Below are 24,541 nucleotides of genomic sequence, written 5' to 3'. Positions count from 1 at the left end.
AAACTACAAACACAAAAGAGAACTTTTCTTAATTTATGTCTTCTTTCAGGAAAACTTACTTCAAAGTAAAACGGCATTACAAGAGATTATTCACAATGGAACATATGTGGACGTTGTCTACAAGCACTGGGTCATATGACTCATCGGTTTTAAAGTCAGGGTTGTTTAGTAGCTTGTAGAAGATAGACAATGTGCAAACATCTTTTTCGGATTGGAATCTAATGTAACAGCAGCAACGACCTGGTTGGCAAAGTCAGTTTGTTACTATAAGACTTGAGCTTGAAAATACTACAAGCTTCCAAACCAAAAGTGGGTAAAAATTGAACGACTTGTTGAGGATTATGTACATTCTTCCAGCCCAATTTGGTAGCTAGTCAACCTATCCGTCTTTTGTAATTACTTACCACTTAAAGAAGTGACCCTAATATATGAAATGAATCCACTTAACATTGTGAGAAAAACACCTCCTCTGTCCTTTCTACTCTCCGACCGTCAGTTAAGCAAGACTGCCCGCATGATGCAGACACTCAGTGTTGATTCCTGATGAATGCCTCGCTAGAAGCATCCCACTGTGTCCCCCCCCCAGCCCTCCCTCTTTCACTGCACTCTTGCCCCTTTTCTCCCTGATTGACAAAACCATTGTTGTCTTTACTCCGTGACTAAAAAGCCAACCACTGGGCAGCACCTGGTACCTGTGCTTTCACACGGTCCTCTTATTCTGACACAAAAGGAACCGAATTTGGGTAACAATTAACAACTTCACTGATTTGCCAAATATAATGTTTACGTTTTTACAGTACGGTGTAAAATACTTTATGTGATATTGCTTTTGTATGTAGAGGGGACCACACTCGAGTGTTTTATTTTTCATAGATATAGAATTTAGTGACATGGGTCACCTCCTGAAACGCTGTGTAACATGCTACTTCTGCAAGACAGTGTAGGCGTACTTGTGTCAGTCTAATCTAGTTAGGCAAGGATAGAGGATAATAGCCATTCATCTGTCATCTTGCTCATTGTATTTTCTGTACAGCACAGTGGTAATAAAATACTAAAATGTAAAATCACAGACGCAGTTATGTTTTTGTTGTTTATTCGCCAGTATAAATGATTTTTTTTTTTTTTTACAGTAAATCTGCCCCAAGCCAACTCCAACTAAATCATACATGATTATGATCTTTGGAAGCTTTTGGAAAAACAAAAAAGTCATAATCATCTAACACTAAGACAGCTTTAATACATCTTGAATACATCAGCCTATATATATGTTTTTCATAAATGTGGGTACGCTGAGTTTTGGTTGGTTCAAATCTCCACTGAGTCCCTCCGCTATGGGCGTAAACGTTGGGTAATGTTTTAGTTGTCCTGCAGGTGGGTGAAGTAACCACCGCATGGGAGTTAGTCTGCCACCACCAAGGTTAGTCATTAACCTTGCCTTCCCAGTCACCCAGGGCACCGAAGAAAGCGGACAGCACTCTGTCCGAGGCATGCTGCCGCTCAGCCGTCACATCTTACCATGGCCGATCGCAACCACTGTGCACACGAGCGGGCTTCGTGCGTAGAGGACGGCGTGACTGTCGTGTTTCACAGAGTTGACAGCCATGGCACAAACAGCAGCGACGACGACGACGAGAGTGGCGATGACGAGCGGACGGCTGCGAGGATCCACTTGCAGAGTAACTGCAGCCGTGGGTCGCGTGACCACGGCGACGATGCTGAGGAGGCGAGAGGGGGCGAGGATTCGCCGGAAGGCAGCGAGAAGAAAACGCTTTGCCCGCCGGCGTTTTGCGTCAGAGGCAGGCTCGCTACCCAAGACGGAAACGCGGGTGAAGGTAGAGAACAAACGCGCGCACGCACTTAGCCGGCTCAGCAGGCAATCTAAAACCGAAGAGATACGTGTCTCCATCCTCACGTCGCATGTCAGTGATGGAAAGAAGATGTCGGAAATAGAGCCACGGAAGCAATGGCTTCCTGTGAAGCCCCACGTTATAAATTATTAGACGTTATACAACCGTGCAACGTGACGTATCAGTATTATCAGTGATGATGACATCACGTGGAGGCTATTAGCCTATTAGCAGGGCTGTAGCTGAAAGAAAGCACAAAGACCCTTTCTTTTCCTTTAAGGGCGGCACAAATTATGTAATTTCATAATACGTTTTATGTCACAGTAGAAGTGTGCCCTAATGATGTGAGCCATGCATAAAAAAAATCATTTTTAATTAATGGGAATCTATTTATGGTAAAAAAAATAAGGTGGTCCATATTTCTTGATACACATTGTATGCTTAATTAATAATGACTATAATATGATGCAGATAAAGATAAACTGCTGAAAACCAGTTCAACATTTGCCTCATCCTGAAAGAGGAAAGATGACTGTGCACTTTTACTGTGTCACCATACCTGTGGCTTTAAGCATATCGCAGACCTTTTTTAAAGGATAAATCAAAAGATTTCCATCACCGAAGGCTACAATGGTGATCTGAATATCTTTTGCTCACAAAAAAATTAAGTGTAGAAGGATATTCCCATCTGCGCAACTTTGTACGAGGAAGATAGGTGATTTGGCTTTGTTTGAAAGTTTACAAGGAAGTGGGAAATGCACTCAAGGCCCCTGGACATGCCTTTATGAAACATGAGGCACGTCACAGAGCTGAAGAAAGGCTGACAGTATAGTAGCCTATTAGACAATACATGTGTAGATAGACATGAATTATTGCTTACAGACTTTCAGTGAAATAATACAGTGATGATATGATCATATAATGTTTTCCGAAACGATATTGTCCAAGTCAATGATTCCAAGAAGTAAAAAAACGAGTGTAATACTAATACAGTAATGTAACACTGTAATAACAATCCTATCTGTGTCGACTAGGCACTATAGTGGCACTAAGAATAAACAAATGAGATGTCTTTGGCTTGGTGCAAGGTTAAGAAAAGTGATCCTGTATATGATAGATGAAATGGAGAGTAGGACACTCATTGTGGACACATAGAAAGAAAGATGTTTGAGCGACCCGCGGTCAGAATGTAATCTCCACCAGCATATCAGTTTATTATTCTGCAGGCAGGGTATGCAAACACTACACCGCTATCTTCTGCAGACCCTTTGTTGGAGGGTTTTTTTCCACTGAATGTTGTACTCAGGCCACATGGAGCTCAATAACATACTTTCAACTTGCTATGTTGAAATGTGCGATACAAATAAACTTGCCTTGCCTATTACTGTATCAACATAAGCACCACAAAATGAGTAGGCCTGTCACCATAACTGATTAAGTTGGACGATGTATTTTTCCCAGAAATAATAGCGATAAACAATATTATTGTCATTTAAAAAAAACGATTTATGCCTCTCATATAATGGTCATATGATAGCATAAGAATAAAAGTCCACCTGTTAAAAAAAAAAATGAACTTGGAAATTCCAAATTGGAATTTGGAATGCGAAGAAACATATTTAAATGTTAAAACATATAAAACATAAATATAATAAAACTACACAACCAATAACTATGCTCAGTAAATAGAAACGGACTGGTGGACTCTGTTGATAGACATATTTTAAGTCTGCGCAATGCCCAAAGTGTTACAACGGTAGGGGAAACCCTGATGTTTATTCTGGCGTCATGTTGCTAAAAATTATCATTCTTATGTAAACAAACACACATGTAAACACAACGGGCAATATCAAGTTTAGCAACAATGATTGAGATCACGTCTGTATAATATACAATGAGTGGAGAGAGTAATTATTGTGACGGGTCTAAAAAATAAGCAATATTTTTAAGATGGAATGTGAAATAGTCATTTCCCCCCTTAAACCTACCTGCTTCCCAGCCGTAACTCCCTGTTCTTTGACTCTCTCTTCCTTTCTTTTTTTCCCCATCTCTTTCTCAGACTCCGAGAAACCAAAGACATGTCCAGGTCTGGGTTTGTTCTACGCTTTGCTGTCCACAGTTTTCTTCTCCATCATTGCGCTCTTGGTGAAATCCATCCAGGGAGTCCACGCCATAGAGATCAGCGCCATACGCTGCTTCTTCCAGATGCTCTTTACTTTGCCGCTACTCATCTACCACAAGTAAGCATGATGGAGACACTCAAACATTTAGATTGCCACACTTGGACAGTAACACTTCAATACGATTTTAGAGTTTCAGATTTACACATGCATTTACTCCGTAACGGTCTTTATTTTAATCCAACAATGTATATATTGTGATTAGTGTAAGTGCATAAGCTCAGCAGTGAGGTAGTACACATCCCTGCCGTTTGTTTTCATGCCTTGCCGCCCACCTCATCGGTAAGTATCATGACTTAACCAACAATCATTGCTCAAACAAGTTTAAGTTGTCAAAAAGCTGTGAGAGACATGAATTATTAATATCATATTCCCCTCAGCCCTGCTGATGGAAACCTATGCAGAGAAGTGTTGGGATGGTTTTTATTAAAGCCTTCCCACATGAAGTTATATGCTTTGTATAAATGTTATACATTATCAAACTTTCTGTATCAATAATATCATATTGTATCATTTTCACCTAACACTGTTTATCCGATTATCAGTTCTTAAGTGCAAAGAAATGAAATCCATTAAATAAACCACTTGTAATAGAGACACGTGCGTGTTTTAGATATGCTGTCCATTATTACCTCAAGGTTTCTTTGACCAGAGGCAGAAGCTCAGCAGAGTAAATATCTATCTAAATATCCATAATGTTTATCACAAGCCATGCCCAACTATCATGTCACGATGTGTACAATAACGGGCCCTCCGCCAAGCAAAGAATATAAAACACAAGTAATCCAAAGAAGTGAACCACCAAGAGATGGCACATAAAGGGAAAGGAAATATCGCGTCTGACTATTATTAATTGTGCTTTCTATCCATTTATTCCACTAGCTTGTCTCTTGTTTCATTGTTGCACGGATGAACGGAAAACCAGTTCACCTTTGAAATAAACGTAATTCCCAAAGACTGCCGCCAGTATTTCGATTCATTCATTTACCTATCCATCCATCCATCCATCCGTCCTCTACGTTCTTCTTTGTCTTTACATTTTTCATGATCAACTTTCCTCCTCTCCTTTCAGGCCCATCTGTTCATCTGTGCATCGATCACTGTCATCTCCACATTACTTACCCACCCATCAAGTCATTCGTCTTCTCTCGGCTCAATTTGTCTCCGTCCGTCCCTGTCTAAAAATTCAGTTGATCACTTCCTCTGTCAGTCAGTCGAATCATCCAGCCACCCAGTCATTCATCCATCCATCATCCTCATATCTCTGATCCTCCAGGACAGGCTTCCTTGGTCCCAGAGACAAACGCATTTATCTGGTGCTTCGGGGTTTCATTGGTTCCAATGCCATGATCCTGCTCTACTATGCTGTTCAGCAGATGCCGCTCGCGGACGCCACAGTCATCATGTTCAGGTAGGAACTTAATTGATTGTGGATTGGTGGAGATTATACGAATAGAAATAGCTTATTCCAATTTAATTATCTCGCTCTCTCAAATATCTGTCAGTAATTCATTTAAGATTAAAGATCTGGGATACCTCATCTCTCAACTTGCCTGTTTATAAACTGCATCTCCACATTTATTACTTTTTTCCCCCCCCCCATGCTCTCACCTTTATCCCTCTCTCTTACTAATGCTGTTTCAGTAATCCGGTCTTTACTGCCCTCCTGGCCTGGATCTTCCTGAAGGAGAGGTGCACAATCTGGGACTGTGTCTTCACTGTCTTCACCATCAGTGGAGTCCTCCTCATCGCCCGACCACCATTCCTCTTTGGCGAGCATCGGCGTGGCATTGAGGGCAACTACGGCAACCACATCAAGGGGACTATCGCTGCCTTTGCAGGTGATACGATTGATAAACACAGCTTCTGTAGGAAATGTCAGAGTGTTTATTTTAACCACTTAACAAAGTCAGGATTACCATGGCATCTCGGGGAGTTCAATGCAATAGAGTAACATCTCCTGGCACACCAGGGTTACCTGGGAAAGACAGTCTTTCTCAGTTAATCATGACATCACTATTGGAGGGTCTCCATCCAGTCATGGTGCTCAAAAAGCTCCTCTCTATGTGAAAGAGTGTCGTTTAAGGTTCTTTCACGTTTAGAAAGCACCAAAAGTTGACACTCTGCCAGGAAACCTAGTTTTAGTTGTACTCAAATATTTCGACAAGGACTTCTTTAATATGTATGAAGCCATAAAGCAGTAGATTAGAACATATATTACATTTGTCCTTTAAGTCTTATATGTCTTTTATTTATTGGTTTTCATTATTCTTGTGTGCGCTGTTCTCATTCAGTCTCTTCTTTTTTTGATCTAATCACAGGAGCTATTGGGGCTGCTTGTACATTTGTTGTCCTTCGCAAGATGGGGAAGAGCGTCCATTACTACCTCTCTGTCTGGTACTACGCTGTCATCGGTTTCATCGAGTGCGTCATCACTTTATCCATCCTTGGGGAGTGGAAGATCCCGTACTGTGGCCGCGATCGCTGGCTGCTGATGCTGATTGCTGTCCTGGGCATCGCCGGCCAGACCTTCCTCACAAAGGCCCTGCAGATTGAGAAGGCCGGACCCGTGGCCCTGATGAGGACCATCGATGTGGTGCTGGCGTTCATTTTCCAATTTATTTTCTTCAACCGCGCACCGACCATGTGGAGCCTGGGAGGGGCGCTGTGCGTAGTGCTGAGCACTAGTGGAGTAGCATTTCAGAAGTGGTACAGCAACTCTCGCAAGAGCTGAGAATGAGAAGCAACAAAGGATGATTTGGTATTAATATTGATACTTTTTTCATTATTATATGTTATTCTGTATTTTAGTTGTTACCTACATGGAAACCTGTGAGGAGGTTTGAAAATACAAATATAGGAGGATAATCTAGCGGGGTCAGTTAGGAGTTCTAGGGAGGAAAAACTGTTGCTGCCCGCAAACTATATCACGCTCCCTGGAGCCTGAGCAGCTAACGAACCGCTTATTCAACACAGATTTCCTGTTTTCTCCTCAATAACACGTATACAACATAAATGGGACTGAAGGTGGAATTTCACCACAATGAGGCAGTTTTACGAAGGATATCCTCAGTCCCATTTCACGTCTGCTTTAAAATAGCCAAAGAGAGAGGTTTACTGCATTGGGATCACCCCTACTGTGTTACATTACTTGGCAATAATGGTATACTGGAAAAAAAAAAAAAAAAAAGAATACTACATATTTTATTTTATTGTGGTACGCACTAGGCACTATGGACTGCAAAAAATACTAATGATGCTGACAATACAACTAGGATCACTCTGTTATTAAGAAAAGCAAATGTAAAGCAGACCAAAAAAAGCAGTATTAGCACTTTACAAACAAACAAAACATGTTTATTAGAAAGACAACAACAACAAGAAAAGATGAAAATAAAATCCCCAAAATCACTCAGAAAAAACAACCTTTTACTTGAAAACAGCTGTATGATTCACTCAGGGATCTCTCGTCTAACTGCTTATAATGATATAATAATGCCCAAATATGAATCGCACCTAAATCCACCCCAATCCATGACAAATGTAGTTTTCCTTCTGTCACCCCCGTCTCCTCTATTATACAACAAGATAATAAGCTAATATCCATTATTATCTCATCTTTGAAGTGCCTTAATAAGCAGGAGGACCTTTAACCTCCAGCTTCCCTCAGTGGAGCTGCTCAGTTACCAGCAACTTGTTCTGGCAGCTCTCAGGTGTGATTGTGCATAGTTATGAATATGAAGTAGGATGCTTCTGAAAAAAAGTCAACTCAATAACTCATGATTTTTAAGATCAAGTCTTAACAGAGTTTTTAATGAGGCACCTGAGGCATGAATGTTATCCCCACACTGATTCCTTCATTATCTCAGGAGGAGTGAACTCTTCACATGTTGGCTGGCACTTAATGTCTTATCTGTCGTCTCATTAATGTTCTCCGCATTCTAAAAATATGTTTTCCACGAGGCTCAAAGAGGCTTGTTGTTTGCACTTTGTCGCTGCTAGAGGGTAAGCTGCCACTATAATTCAACAAATGAAGTGAGCATCCAACGAGGATTGCTCGACGATAACCTCCTCTTCCTAGAGAGGAAAAATGAGAGACGAAACTATATAAACTACACTGTTGTGTTTTGTCCTTTGTTACTAAAATGTCTCCTTGTGTATGACTGTCCTCAGCTGGATTGAGAATCAAAGGTGATCAGTTTGTTGTTATTTGCAGAAAAAAAAGAGAAATACCTTTTTTATTTCAAGGGATGTGGGTTTCTAGCACTGCAGCCTGTGTTTTTTTAGCATTTAGCAAGGAGTTCGCAGTACAACAGGCGGTCCGCTGTTGTGGGAATGTTTAATTGGCTGAAATACAGCCAGAAAAGGAAGGCAATAGTGCTGCTGGCCTGCTATTTAATATCCTGCGGTTTCGTCCTTTCACATCTTGTTGTTTCTAGTCTCTCAAAACAAGGATTCCAAGAAGGATATTTAGATTAACAACGGACGTCTCTCTGCTGGAGAGCGTCCTATGAGCACTTATTTGTTGTGGTTATTATGATTACAACTGATATTATATTTTATTACCAATACTTATGAATACAAATGTATATCAGTTAGTTAAATTCGGGTCCCACCTATTTGTTTTAAAGAGTTGAATGTAGTTATGTGATTCATTGTACAACACGAGATATGATTAATCTGTCATGTGATGAGCAGTGACATCATTCAAAGTGGGCAATTGATAAAATCACACATGTTCGCAGTATTCTACTTTAGTGTGGAGGAAGGAAATGTAAAGGCACTGTGACATTTAAAAAGAAAGAAGTCATTGTTGGTAGTGCTGTAGACTGTTATGTTCACTTAAGATGTTGAGACTTTTACGTTCTTCTTTCTTGATTTGCTTTGATGTTGAGTTTTACCTCAGCATATTCATTTCATTGACTTGAATGCTAGTAGCCTACGCACAATCTGTTGTATTTCTATCAAATGGTTAACAAAAAAAATATTTCAGGACCTGTAAGCCTTACAAAAAATAAGCTGTTTTGGGGTTTTTAAACTATGCTTTAATAGAATTTATTTTACTATTTCTGTAATGTACTACATCAACATATTCTGTAAGATGTGTATATTTCTGCATAGTGATTGATTATATTTAGTATACTATGATTTGATAATAAATATGAATATTAAAAGGCATGTCTGTGGTCTTGAGTTGAGTGTTACTTTTCTGCCGTCAAACTTGTGCAGACAGGTTTCTTTTTCATAAGCACTTGAGAATTCATGCTTTATTATGTCTTTCTAACATGCCTGGAGCTTGTGGAACACACCCAACCCGTGTAGAGGCATTGCCTGTACTTGCATCATTGTCCCGAGGCCTATAGTGTCACCATGGTGTACAATGGTACAAACTACTGAGTCAGGTAGCTGTTGACAGGAGTGCTCAGATCAGAGTAGTACCTGGCTGAGTGGATTGCAGCCATTGTGCGTGCGCGTGCATGCAGGTTATTTGTCTCTTTGAGCAACACACCATTGTTTATTTCCCCCTTTGTTTATACCCAGTTGGCACTGTGAATTCATGCAGAATGGCTGTGTTGCATCATAACCCATATCTTGCTTATTAACAAAGGCTCGTACCGTCCATAGAGGGCTAACTGCATGCAGATGGTGGCATAAACCTTATGCTGGATCTAGGCACGGCTGCAGGGTAATTCTTCTGCTGAGCACCGAGCTCAGCGGAGTGTGAAGAATCTGAAGTAGAACAGAGTAGCTCATTGTTGTTGGGGAGAATTAGGAGTAACTTGATGCTAAAGATGTCTCGTATAAAAATGAAAAGGTTCTTTATTTTACCCCTACAGCTTTAGAGCTACTTAGTTTTCCATGGGCCTATGTTGTTGATTTGATGTAGTATAAGTAGTCGCAGTGGCGATGGTGCGTCTGCTTTGATCAATACTATTATCATCAGTAGTATTATTATTATTTCAGCAGAAGTAGCAGTGGTATAATAGCAGCTTCCTGCACATGTAGTGAACCTTCACTGACAGCAGAGGGCAGGATCCACAAAACAAGGATTTGCTCTTGAACGCAACTTTCCATCATCAGTGATAAAGGCAACTCTAATAGTTGTGGTGTTTCAGTCATAAACTGAACTAAAAAAACATGTTTGTTCTTTTGCCAGAGTCATTTAAGTTGTTTTCAGCCATACATATTTATATGTTTTATAAAACAACAGCAACAACAACGTAGACGGTAGTTAGTTAATTGTGCAGTTTGCTGTAAACCGGCGTGCTTTGGAAGAACACGTTTGTACTGATAGTATCAGATAAGGTCAAAGAATCATGTTATCTACACACACCTTTGACCGTCAAAGGTGTGTGTAGATAACATGATTCTGTGTTATCACTATATCTACAGTATATTATTTATCTAGGTTACTTTCTGTTTTTACTTTTGATTACAAAGCGATGGATAAAGTTGGCGTGGTTGTAATAAAGATATGCTGGGACATTGAAAAAAAAAAAAAACAACCTCCGCCCCCTTTTTATCAGGGAGCTGGGGATTCCCAAAGGTTTGCGCGCTCCTGGGTGGAGGAGAGTTGCAGGAATGAAAGGGTTGCACATTCCTGACGGATGGCATAAGACTTCCCATCAGTTGAGCGGGAGGGAATTGGAAAATAATGCCTCTTTTTCCAAGTTGAAATAAATTGCAGTTATAGGCTGTGAAGGGCATCTCTCGTAAGCACGTGCTTTCGCCGTCCCGCGGGAACGGAGTCCACAGGTTAAATTGCAGCCTAATTTATATTCACTTATAATAAAATCAATCTATAAGTAGAGCAGGGACACCACATTGATTTGCGGCGTGCGAAACCTGTCTTTGCCGATCACAGTGAACAAATTATTACCAGACGTATTGCGAATATTATTCATCGTCCGAATGAACCTGTCCCAGATATAAATGTGGCTGATTTGGCTGAGGTCAGGCACATCTGGCTCCAGATTGGCAGATGATGGGCAAGCACGGTAACTGATTGAGGATGGCATAAGGTGAGTATCATGTGGCGGGCTATAGCTTGCATGCACTGGAAGCAGGTATTTTGTAGACAATATTCAATAGTCGAGTGTGTGGTGAGTTGTTACAAAACTATATATTCAAAAGAGGGGGGGGACAAATAGTGTGGGAAACGGTGTAGGAGACACGCCGCATGAAGTCTGTGACTGGCTATATGGTGCGCAATTCTTGCCAGACATTCCAATATGGTGACACATACGCATAGACACACACACACACACACACACACACACACACACACACACACACGCACACACACGCAGGACCACAAAGTAACCCACAGCCGCAGTTATTGTCCGCCTGTCCACAGCTTTGTGGGCTACTGGGGAGAGAAGAAGATGCTGCATTCAAGTACCGTTGGATGTTTTACCATTACGCTTAACATTTTATAAAACACTCATGACAAGAGCACAGTTAAATGCATATATCACTGCAGTGGCTGTAACTTCCATACCAATAGTATGCCAGTAAGTGACATATGTCATACCCTCTGTGCACCTACCTTGTTGCCTCCAAGTTCCCATCCAGTGCAGTTCACACTACAAATTATTTGCAGAAGCTATATGCTCAGGAACCAACCAATGCTCCTATGCTGAATGATACTATGTGGTCTTTGTGGGATGCACCACGTGAACGCAATACATATTAAAATGATTATGGTCTTAAAATACAAACTACCATCTCGTGGTTATTGGCTTCAAACATGCAAGGTCAAAATCATTGTTTTACTATGTTATGACATCACACACAAACTACTGTAAATTTACAGCTTGGTTTTGTGGTCTAAATGCTAATTGCCCTATTTTCAAAAAAAAGAGTCCTGGTTCAGAATTTGCTGTACAGTATTCCGAGGAGTTCCTGAATGCATCAGAACAGAGTGAGAGAGCGGGTTCCCACCGCAGCACGAGTTTCTGCATCAACTGTCTCTCCGCGGGAGCTGTTGAAGAAGCGAGCCAGTCTACGAAGAAGTTACCGGGACACGTGTTGAACTAGTCAGTGTGCAAAGTTTAGACGGGTGCGCACGCGACCTGACAACGTTGGTGGGTAAGTGTGTGCCACGGCACCTTCACGTCAATACACCTTTTTCATGGGTTGCGTTGCACGAGCGTTTTGTGGTCGCGAGTGTGGTGCGTTTGTGAAGTTGCTCACAGCGTCAGTGGTTCCCAAACGTATGTAAAAGAACCCCAAAGTCACTAAATATCAAACTAATAGTAGTGTTCATGCCTTCACCTGGGTTTAGCGCTGACAAAGTTTGTTTGTGTTTATTGTCATTGCGTATACGTTTAGCGTGATTGTTTTGTAACCTAAGCTGCGTTCACTGTCATTCACTTTAAACGTTGTTTGCGCGCTGGCGCATGGTAGTATTTTAGTTTGACAGGTCAGGTTATTGTTTACTTAGGAAGAGTCCCCCTAGAGCAATGTGACCTTTAACTCCTTTGTGAGTGATGTTGCCGCGAAAGTTGCTCTAACTTAATGTTGCAAATGAAAGGGAAAATACAGCTCTCATAAACAGAAGAGCAGGAATGTTGCTTTGTGTCTCTGGTTCAGAGGCAACACACAAAGATGCAACTTACAAGGTTCCACGTTCCTTTAGAATATATTATCAGAATACTGTGGTTGACAAAATCCACAGTATTTTTTATTTTTTGCAGACTGGATCATTTTTTTTTAATGTTAAGACTTTGATTTCTGCCCAGCAGTTTGAGAGGAAGTGTGGTGAAATAAAGACATCTGCAGCAGACGGGGATGGGAGACTGGTTGGACTCGTTGAACGCTCTGTTAGTGCATCCTCACTTCCACAAACAGTAGGTGCTTCCCATTTGTTCAGCTGTGGAGCAGCCCCAGACTTTGTCTTGATGACATCACCCTTTTTCTAGTGTTGGAAGAGAAATTAAAGGAGCCCCTATGGAGATTTTTGTAATGCTTTGCTGTGCTTAGTTGCTTTTTACCTCCACCAACTGTCGAGCTGCAGAATAGCGTGAAAACCGGTGGCAGGAAAACGTTTTTATGCCCGTCCCTGTGTGCAACAAGAAAATCGCAACTGCTGCATCTCTATTTGCCAACAGCATTAATGGAGCTCAAGGCTGGATTTTAGGCAAAGGGGAAAAAACACCCAACAAAGCAATTACTGTATGTAATTAGATATTTAAGCCAAGATGACATGCAGCAGAGTCTTGGAGCCTCAGTGTTTCCCTTCCCTTGAACTAGCCTCTGATGTGAACTTACTTTGACTTGGTCTTGTCCGGGGAACAACTGGGGATTGATTAACTAAGTGGCTGAAGAGAATGACAACTTCACTGACATCTGGATTGTGGTTCGGCTACGGCTTACGGTCTGCGAGTGCCATATGCTTGCATAATGTTTAAAATGTCTTGAAATCTTGAAATAAGAAATGGCTGATTGCGCAGAGCAGACGTGACGGACCAGTTCCATTAGATTTGAACGAATAGGATGAAAAAACTTCAACTCATAGCCAAAGGTGTCAGAGAAGGCTCTGCACCAGTGTGATATGGACCTGATTCACTTTTGTTATGCCTCAACACGCTTTCTGTGGTTAACCGTCACATACACACACATTTGCAAACCCTGCCACTCGTTTTATTCTTCAGTTCAGCAGTCTCCCCCCTTTTGAGTCATCTCTTTACCCTCTTTGTTAGCGAGCGCATGCACACACACACACACACACACACACGCACACTACCATTCACACACTCATCCGCCGAGAAGATACAGTCACCCTTTCTCGAGTCAGCCCTCTCCGTCTGTTGTTACACTAAAACGCGTATAAACAGATACTCTCGCACACATAGAACCCCCCCCCCCCCCCCTCCCCTCTCTCTCTGTTTCTGTGCACTTTCCGCTGGCGTCTCTCTCTCTCTCTCTCTCTCTCTGCCCTGCCCTCTAATCGAAGCCATATGTTCTCCAGGTCCCTCGCATGAAAGGTCTGTTCTGTTTGCAGCACTATAAGCAGCCTCTCACTGCGTTACTGAGAGGGACACCGTGTTGGAAATCAAAGGTATACCTGCAGCGGATTGCAGGTTGATGTTCCATCCTTTTTACTTTATTGTCGTTTCCTTTTCTGTCTGTTTGACTCCTGTGCCATCAGTATTGTCTTAATCAACTATCTTTCCTTTATTAATCGAAAGCCAAGTTCGCATATGAACTACGGACATTGTCTGGAGAATCAGGTCCGGATATTGTCCCGAGTTTCCCTTTTCACACATGTAGCACACAAGAGGAGTTTGTGTTTCTGGGCCGTTCTCACCTGATGGAAATATGTTGTTTGCTTTGGACAAGGGGTGGCGCCTGGGAGGTAGAGCTGTGTACTTGCAAGAATCTGGCAATTCGATAGGCGGGACATGACGCAAGAACACCACGGTCACCTCGCCGGTTCGCAATTTGGTCATAAACAACAGAGCCTCTTGCCGTTGCTTGATTTTGACAATTTCGGCGTTGGCTCTTACCGACAGAGGCTCCGAATCACGACGTCTGTCCAGTTAGACATTTTCGTTGCAGTCTTTGCGGAAATTACCCCCTTTCCTCACCCTCGGATGTTTGTATTCTTCCAGTTTCACGCCAGTCACTAGGAAATATATCATCCGATCACTCACTGTGAATTCTCCGGACAATGAGCGCTCTATTCACATATTTGCTCAATCGGACATCGCTCTGACTTTGTAGTAGTGAGTCGGCAGGGTAAAGTCTGTTAAATGTCCCGTCTAACTGATCTGGACATTCGCGTTCTCATCCCGCTCCTCGGGATAATGTCGAGATAAGTTCAGGGTTGCAGTGCATGTGTGAAAGGGGATTAAGAAACCCAATATGTGACTAATAGAAACATAACCAGCACTGTTGTTATGTGGGGGGACCCACCAGAAACTGGCATGTGACTCAAAAATGTAGTAATACTCACAAATGTAGGGTAATGCATATTCTTCTAGTAAGGGGATGCCATCCTGTTTATCTGTTTTTGGATAAAGTAAAGATTCGATTCAGTTTTCTTTGCTGGAATAAACAGACCAGAGGATGGAGAGCAGTTTTCCATCAGTTGTCACCCACTTGAGCTGTGGTTCTCTGCCCAAAGCTGGCTGGGTTCGATCCACTGGGTTTGGGGCTGTTTCGAGTACTTGAAATTGCTTCAATTAGGTCAGGATTCAGATGTACCCGTTGTAAAAATGTATAATTATCAGAAAAGCCAGATCAAAACCCTGCTACCCACAACACAAACATTCAAATTAAGATACAACTTTCCTACAGTGTGTTGCTATTCGAAAGATTCACATGAAATAGAGGATTTCCCCCTCATATTCGAAAGCACACCATTTTTTCCTTTCTTCCCAGCTGCACTGATCTCTCTCTCTTTCTATCTGGGTCGTCGCACTGCACGGTAACGTTTGTCAGTTTCTTTTCAACTGCGGCCAGTTTAAGGAATGTGATTCTATTGTAGTCATATGATGCGTCTTTTCTTCTCTGACCCCCTGTGCTAAAGTAAGGGGGGGGGGGGGGTCCCTTTGCATGAAGAGTGTGTGGTTTCCAACACTGAGAATCCTTACTTTATGCAGCCTAGTTTAATGTTCTTGAGCATATTCAGTGCTCTTAATAAGCCACCACTGTGCATTGTGGCTTGTTATGTTATGTTGCCACTCACTGTGGCTTTATTGTAACGTTTCATTGAGTAGTTTCATAATATTCCAGGGAATACTTGTCAATAATATTTTAGGGGTATATACTGGATTTTTTTCTAATAGCCAATCCGGTGGTTTTGGGAAGATTAGGACTGATAGCAATGCAAAGTGTTGCATTACATTCTCCAACATGTGATTTTATCTTTTCCCTTTTCTCCCCTTCTTCTCGTTACTTTACTCACTTCTCACTTCTTACTTAGATTATAAATGGAATTTAAATGAGGTCATTTTTGGCGCTTTCTTGACAGTTAATAGTCTCCTTTTTGGCATCTCAAAGCGTTCGTGACTGAAAAGATAATCTGTGTTTTTACTGCGCAACTGTTTCTTTGCACTTGGGTGACACCAGTTGGAGCGTCACTCTATTGTACTCACATGGCATGTCTTTTTTTTTTTTTTTTTTTTTTTTTCGTGGCCCCTGCACAACAGAAAAGGGGATTCCTTCTCTCCCTGACCTGCTTATTATGCTGGCGGAATGCTAAAGATCCAATGCTGAATCCTAGCGTGAAGTATTTACTGGAGTATTTTGGAGGCTTAGGAGGATAAGAGGCATTTCAGTTTGAAATACAGCTCTCACTTTACACTTTTAGATCATTTACTCTCTCTCTTACTTCCCTTATTCACCGACTGTGTAGCATCAAAGTAAGCGTCGAAATATTATTAAATATGAAACGTAAAAGTTACTGCCAGTAATTCATGGTGCTGCTTTCCACCTCGGCTTTACCGTGTGAAGTTGGACCGAATCAAATACCAGGCCATGAGTCATTATTTGGATGAGTTGCGTAATAATCCCCCATGAATGAACATTAGAAAAAAGGCTTTTATGTGAGCATGAAGGCCTCCTGTTGAGGGGTCCTGAGACACGGACTCATTAAAACAAATTGTTACTCATTTTGATTGACTACTCAGGAGACAAAAGGTTATTATAAACACAATTTGAGTTAAAATTCATCCTTTCAGTAAGTGTTTGGATGTCTCAACACCAAAACAAACTGCGGGGAACTTGTATACTTCCATTTATCAAAATACAGCGACATGGACATTTATTTTGTCTCATTTTAGTTTATTGTTGTTATATTTTCCTGCTTGTGAAGCCAGGAATAGTGTCAGTGCACCGGCCTTTCACCACAGAGCAAAGGTTATAAAACACATTTGTTATCATTTTTAATAACGTGACAGTCATTGATCATTTGACTTCATGCCTGTAAGATGCCCTTAACATGTACCGAAAACCTCACCAGTAAAACTTGAGAGATCACTGATGTGACGCTGCACCACATTGAACTCCTGTAACATGCATGTAAAATGAGTATTGCACGGTTTAATCTCCAAAACATTTATACTGACATCATTTTCTAATTCATGTCTGGCAGTTTGGAAATACCCGTTTGAGATAAATGAGGGAACAACTGACACACACCCGCAAATACAAAACAATAATATTTGGTTGTTAACCATCTGATTCTGATTACTATATATCTTTTTTTTCTTCAGTGCTGTCAGAGGTGCTGAGATCATCCTCTTTCCCTTTCATCAACATGTGTTACACTTTATTGCAGCTCGGAATATGTTGGTAGTACACCGAGCAGTTCTCTTCTTAAAGCACGATGAGCCGACAGCTGTCTGTCCTCATTCCATCAGTGCTTCTCCAGTGGTGCAGCCGAGAGCACAGCTTTCATTGGCTTCTATTGAAGTACGCAAAGTCTTTAAAGCAATATACAAGCCCGTGCTCAAAATGTTGCCATTTTCTAAAGAAATAAAGAAAGTTGAGATAATCCAGCCTTTCTGGGTTAGTCTACATAAGCAACCAAGAGCCCGTGTGCTATAGTTTAAGTATCCATTGCTTCATGGGCAACACATACATATTAATCTTTCTTGGTGGAAGAACGATGACAAAACAGTTTGAAATATATATTGATGTGCGAAGTGATTGCACGAAAGAAGGCGGCGTGTAAAGGCTTTTACTCCCACCAAGAAAACCAGTAAGTGCATTTCCTAAAATGTTAAACTATTGCTATAATACTGAGGAATAATGGTGTATTTATACCATCATAGATATATATAGTATCTCATTTAGTGGAGAGACCATTCACAAATATTTCTCGATATAAAATAGCTGTGTGTCTCACTGCAGTCCTTTTGTTTTGCACTGTCACTGTCGGTCAGATGCCTGTCAAGGTGAAACATTTCTGTCCACAAACATCAACATCACATTCTGATTGGCTGCTGAACTTCAGACTGACTGGAAGGCCCATCCCTCATGTCAGTGACCGTCTTTGTCTCTCTCCCTCTCTCAACCTCTCTCTCTCTCCCTCTCTCCCTCTCTCTCTCTCCCCTGTCTCTCTCTCTCTTTCTCTCTCCCCCTGTCTCTCTCTCCCCCTGTCTCTCTCTCCCTGTCTCGCTCTCGCTCTCGCTCTCTCTCGCTCTCCCCCTGTCTCTCTCTCGCTCTCTCTCTCTCTCTCTCTCTCTCTCTCTCCCAATCTCTCTCTCTCACTCTCTCTTTCACTCTCTCTCTCTCTCTTTCACTCTCCCGCTCTGTCTCACTCAGTTGACAACAGGACAGTGAGCAGGAATTCACCTGGAAAACCTGGAGCATTAGATTTAAAGAAGACTTTTTACAAGGCTTATTGCCTACATTCATGTAAGTATTGCCAATTTGCAAATTATAGCTATTAATAACATATATATATATATGTGTATATATATATATGTAGGAAAAGAAGCCTGGTATCATGAGTGCCATGTGCTGGACAGTACTGTATACAATACATGTGAAGTAGAAGTAATCAAGGGTTTTCTTGGTCAGTGCACTTGTCACTCTGTGTGACCTGGTTTCCTGTGTGTGTGTGTGTGTGTGTGTGTGTGTGTGTGTGTGTGTGTGTGTGTGTGTGTGTGTGTGTGTGTGTGTGTGTGTGTGTGTGTGTGTGTGTGTGTGTGTGTGTGTGTGTGTGTGTGTGTGTGTGTGTGTGTGTGTGTGTGTGTGTGTGTGTGTGTGTGTGTGTGTGTGTGTGTGCGCGTGTTGGGTGTCTGCAATTTTGGCCCAAGGCTGAGATTTAGCCTGAGAGAGCCATTTGCTTTCCCGGCCAGGGTCAAAGTTCAGCTGATAACAATACTTTGATCTGTGTTGAGCATGTGTGCGCGGTTGTTTTGAACTAACTGCAGGGATGGAATCATTCTTTTTAATTACTCTCTGGTGTGTGTTTGTCAATTTCACCTTTTGAAATAATCACACAGCACGTTTCTTATGGTGGGGGTGCCTTTGTTGTCTTTCTTTTTGCCATCTAATTTGTCATATCTGTAATATATATATAAATGAGATACAGTTAGGATCATACAGACTAAGTAAACAGCTGTAACACATCTAAAATCAAACTCAACCTTACGTTAAGTCCACATGCTTCTATTTCAAGTAACCACAGTGTGGAAATGCTTTTCCTGTTGCTAATTTCAGAGTGTTGCTGAATTATTTTTGATGGCAAGCACAGCTGTCTATCATGCCCCTCGGCACATGGCTTCAGGATTTAAAGCTACAGTATGCAACGTCTTGCCTGGAGTTGTAAAATTGTTACGCTCGTCTCGCCCTCCTGACCCGTAATTGGACAGGTTCACGCCTCAACATGTGGAGTGTGTCGGCGTGTGTCCTCAAGTGACATCAGCCTTAATGTGACACCCAACATCTGTGCAGCCACAACATGACCTGAAGCAGTGGATGTTGAGCGCAGATGGTTCCCCAAGTAGAACACAGTTGTTTCCCATGTTTTTTTTTTAATTGCATCTTGTCGGCACATTTAGTTTAGCTGCTTTGGTTTCCCGTTTCTCCTCCCCATTTGTTGTAGTGCTGACTCATCTGTGCCACGGTTTCTAATCTCTCTTTTATAACTACTTCCAGGCAATTGGGAGAATATGCATTTACACACAAATATGTATTATTATTGTATTCGTTATATATATATTCTTATTTAAAATATAAGAGAACAGTGGTTGAAAGAAATTATGATTTGAAGCCAAAAGGTTAGTGTTTCATATCTGGCAGGAATGACAACACGTGTAGTGGCTAAACATATTCTTTGCCAACTTTTGCTATATCTGGTTGGTCCTGTTTGACTGTGACACATGCAGGTGAGATTCTTCGTGTCATGGGTAGGGGTGGGCACTTACGCTAATGAAGATCAGAGTGCTCAAAAAAATGACATGATTGCTAATAACTTGCTGATAAAGCCTTCTGAAAACCTCCTTGATGTTGTTTAGCTCAGCCAAAGTGTAGATTTGTCCCTCAATCGTTCAACAATGGAGGTTAAAATGTCCCTGTTTTGTCTGAGGTGTTGTGAGAACACTTAGGTGTCTCCTTTTCATCAGCAGTGTAGCTCCAGGCAAGCTGCTCCCACAGCTTCAGTTTCAGTCAGAGGTCGGCTTATATTGTGCAGTTGAAATCCAATACTAACCTTGAAGATTGTAGTTAGCCAAATTATTTGGGCTAGTATACTTTATGTTTTTTTTTTTTTATGTTTGGGTTATGTTGTGATATTAATTGTATTTCCTTAAATAAGAAAAAACATTATTAATACCAGGAAGGGACAATGAATTATTTTTTATTGCCATGTAAGACAGATCATCGGGTTATTAAAGGTAGAAGCAGTTCCACGAGCCTTACTTTGCGGTGCTGTTGTGTAAATTGTGATGGGTGATATTAATTTAAATTTTTACATTTTCAATGGGAAGTCAGGATCTGGTAAAAGAATTAGCAACCTACTTTTAGTAGTGTTGCATGTTTTCCATGCACAATGAGGTAATTTGTATTTATTTAGTTGATTATTAAAGCCCATTTTGAATAAAACTTCATGTAAAGACCTTCTCTGGCCTCCAAAATTCTGTTTTTACTAGACGTTTATTGGCTTCTGGGAAATTCTGAATCTTGGCGTGTCTCTTATTCCTTATTGCAGGAGTGGCTAACACTTTTAAAACGCTCTCTGCAACTCCCTCCAGTATAACAATAATGATACCTAGTTATCAGTTCAGGTCCTGTAGTGTAGCGCTGGATTCAGTTGACTCAAAATGCCCTTGAAGATCTGTGGAACAATGTTCTGCAGTGAAAAAAAAAACGAGCATTAATCAAGCAGTGGCATCTCAAAACGTCCCATCGTTGTCTTCAAAAGGCTACAGCTTAGCAGCAAGCTAGAGGAAGTCCTATATGAAGGAGAGATGTCACTGCGAGCTCATGAATGAAGCACTTGTCTGTTTCATCCCTTTCTGTCTGTGTGGATGTAGCACCGAGCCTTGAAAAGAGGGTGCAGACATCCAACATAGACACCGTGATTATACAGACGTGCTCAAATTCGTTGGTTCCCGTCGACGGAAAATAAAATAACTTGAAACTGACAAAAGTGAACCGGTAAAAAACTGTTCCAGCTGTATCAGGTTTGATGGATGCAAATGTCAGCTCTTTACATAGATGTTTGATAGGATTCAGATCAGGACTAGAATAGTCCACTGTTTTGTTCACATCCACTCTTAGGTTCCTTTAGCATGTGTATTTTGGGTTGTTATCTTTTTGCAGGACCCATGTCTTGCGACTGGGACAGAGCTTTCTGACGCTGGGCCTCGTGCCCTGCACGGATTCAAAGGCACGCTGTGCCAGGCGCAGCAAAGCGGCCCCCGAAACATAACCAAGCCTCCTCCAAGTTTCACTGTAGGAATGGTGATCTTTTCTTCGAAAGCTTTATTTTAAACATCTGTGCACATAGCGCTGTGACTTGCTAAAAAAACTCCAGTTTTGACTCATCTGTCCAAAGAACATTCTCCTGAAAGGATTGTGCCTTGTCAATATACATTTTAGCAATTTCCTTTCTTTTCTTTTTTCAAAAGTGGAGTCCTCCTGGGTCTTCTTCCCTCCTGGGTCTTCTTCCCTCCTGGGTCTTCTTCCCTCCTGGGTGCGATCAGAAACTGAAAAACCTTGGAGTTCAGCTTGTATCTGTCATCCTCGGTTCTTCTACTACCATTCACACTCTGCTTCTGTTCCATCAGGGGTCTGATCTCCTCAGACATGTTCAGTGTGTTGCACATGATAATACAAAACGGCACGCTGACTACTTTTGGCCGAGAATGCCTTGACTGCTTGATTTACCAAGGATCAATGAGTTGAGCCCTTTCCTCCCTATTTGTATTTTCCTTCCTCTCCCACACACATGTACTAAAAGTGTAGCTGGCTCCTCCCTCTTTGGGTCGGTCCCACATTCCTACTCTGGCCCACGCATTTGGGCAGGGAATTAGGGCTGAGGTCGCTCTAATTATGAGGTTTCGGGCACTAGTCTTTTGGATTCATACATCACTGGCCGCCATTGACGATACCAGAACCGCACGATTAGTATGCGTGCATGTTGTGGCTGAGTGTGTCTGTTATGAATGGATTTAATGCTAGCTGGGTGCATAACTAGTCTACCAGTCTACCAGTGTGCTGGATTGTTCTATATTTTGAGGTATTGAATAAAGGCCCTGACAGGCCATCGGTGAGCATCCGTTGCCTTAGTTTTTGCGGTGTGTCCAGCACCGTTGACACTAATCTGCCCTTTTTCGGTGGCTTTTTGGCTGATTCAGAGTCGGTGGCGGAGTCCGTTTGTGAGAGCAATCACTCTGATTGGCTGTTCAGCTTTAGCCAATCAGTGCACGAGAAGAGAAATGTAATACCTGCTGTCATGGGGACTTTTTCCCCTTCTCATGCAGGCGCAGAATGTGCGCATTAGTTGGCTGTAGTCTTTGTGGTGTGTTCGGGTGCAACTTTTTGGCCAAGACGCAGGCGACATGAGGCGACGCAACAGTCGGCCTTCATCACCGCTAGTTCTTTGATGTTAGTTTGGAATGACATGCAACAAAAAGTTCCAGTTCAGATGTAAGTCTGGGACGCTTAAGTTTATGGTTAGCACTTGAACCCCTAAACTACCAGGGTTCCCCTATTCTGAAGTTATTTTACATTGACATCATGGGGAGCTGGCGTTGAAACTGTCATTTAAAGATACTGGTTGCATTGCACCAATCCAACACAGTCTAATTATCTACAAAATGATTTTAGATAACTGTGGGATCTCTAAATACGGGATCCAATTTTTAGAAAAAGGGAGCGCAGCGTTGGCCGAGGGAGCTAGTGGGGAATGAAGAGAGGGACGACTGTGAGAACAAATTTGTGAATCGGAAGAATAAATTGACTGATGATGGAAGGTGCCCAGTTTTGGATGAATATACGTAGCCCCGAGGCACGCTTCATCCTGCTGTGGCCTGCCTGTGCAGTCTGTGAGCCTCGTTACGGGAAAAGGCGGGACAAAGCCGCAATGTTTCTCTTGGGAATGAGAACGGGCCAGAACACAGCAAAATAATAAGAAAAGAGCAAATACAGGCAGAGGAGATACAGACACCGCCACACACTTCTAGTCATGATGATTGAGAGGGATTGTTTTTGTATCGGCCTATGCATTGGAAATTGTTCCATATTATACCTTTTTCAATTATAACAACCCCATAACATGTACTATTCCTCATACATCATCTCAGGAAATGGAGATAATAGTACTGTTTATAGTTGTATTCTAATTGCCCCAGAAAGTTGGTATTTCTTTATGGGTGTAAAATGAGTTGTTCCGTCCCACATTATTCCCTTCCCACTGAAATTCAGTATTTGTTGTTTCAGTTGTGTCGGTCACAATGGCTCACGCTCTGTGCGTTGATTTAGTTGAATAGTTCTAGATAAGAAAGCTGATGTGGCGAATGAAGAGAGCACACAAGGACTGAAGAGAAATCTTGAATCTTTGAAAGTTAGTAAAATCTGTTTCTCATGTGTGTTTCAGTTTCTTTTTTTACCATATCTCTTTTTAAGCTCGGGAATTGTGGAAATTAGTTGTGAAAACCAGGTCAATAGATAATAACTGGTGTGTCTGTGTTCTCTCTGTTTTCCTCTCTTGTTTCTTCTCTCTCAGGGCCTGCAAGTGGATAACTATACCCCAGATGCATGTCCGGACCAATCGGAGTTAGCGCACACGCCTTGTAAGCTGTGACCGTGAACCGTACTATCAAGGAAATTCCTCTTTCCTCCAGGGTCACGTCCGTGGGTTCTCTATCTGGCGGTTTGTACAGCTGCACAAGCTTCTGTCTCGACAACACACACACACACACAGAGCGCACTCTGTATGGACATGTTGTCTTAGTCACTCAAGAGGTCACTGGAAGCTGGAAGCCCGACCACGGGCCTCTGACCATGATGGCAGGACCTGAGACTGTTGTGTAACATGACCTGAAGTGGATCTCTCTCATTATAATAAGTGAGTAGTTTGAACTCAACTAAAATACAGAAAGTACACCGATGATGGTAGTGTGTGAGTCAATCAATCGAAAGGTGAAGCTGCAACAGAGAAATGTGCTTGAACCTCCCCGAGCTCCATTCAGGGGAAACTCACTGTCATTAGTCATCGAGACCATCTGAGTTATAAACATGACAATGTGGTCATCTTACACAATCTATGGGTTTTGAAGTCAGCAAATTGAATTTCCTCTGCAAATTCCATTTCCTCTTGCTGCTCTATGGAGCCACTAATTGAGATAGAAGATGTCGTTTCTCACATACAAAGAATTAAGGAATCTGCATCACGGATTGGGACTAATGTTCCCAATTTTAGTTGATTAAAAGGACTTCTAAATGCTGTTTGATTTCTCCTGCTTAACTGGCATCAACAGCAACGTGTTGCTTATTTTTCAGAGCTGCAGCTTAAACAAAGGACAAAGCAGGCCGCTCCAGGGAAACGCG

The 24,541-nt window shown here is 41.8% G+C and overlaps 1 protein-coding gene across 1 annotated transcript; it reads left to right on the top strand.

The window, feature by feature from the left end:
• Window positions 1-1,349: 1,349 nt before the first annotated feature.
• Window positions 1,350-9,213, top strand: slc35g1 (solute carrier family 35 member G1). Its single transcript, XM_076093734.1, has 5 exons — window positions 1,350-1,832; window positions 3,907-4,087; window positions 5,304-5,438; window positions 5,672-5,868; window positions 6,349-9,213. Exons 1-5 carry the CDS (start codon window positions 1,517-1,519, stop codon window positions 6,759-6,761), a joined length of 1,242 nt encoding a protein of 413 aa, XP_075949849.1. The 5' UTR covers window positions 1,350-1,516; the 3' UTR covers window positions 6,762-9,213.
• Window positions 9,214-24,541: the final 15,328 nt, after the last annotated feature.

Source organism: Anarhichas minor, unplaced genomic scaffold, assembly GCF_050575085.1.
Source record: "Anarhichas minor isolate MPS153535 unplaced genomic scaffold, ASM5057508v1 ptg000017l, whole genome shotgun sequence".
Taxonomy (NCBI): Eukaryota; Metazoa; Chordata; class Actinopteri; order Perciformes; family Anarhichadidae; genus Anarhichas; species Anarhichas minor.
Note: the sequence above shows the minus strand (reverse complement) of the source record. Positions and strands in the feature narration are given on the sequence as shown.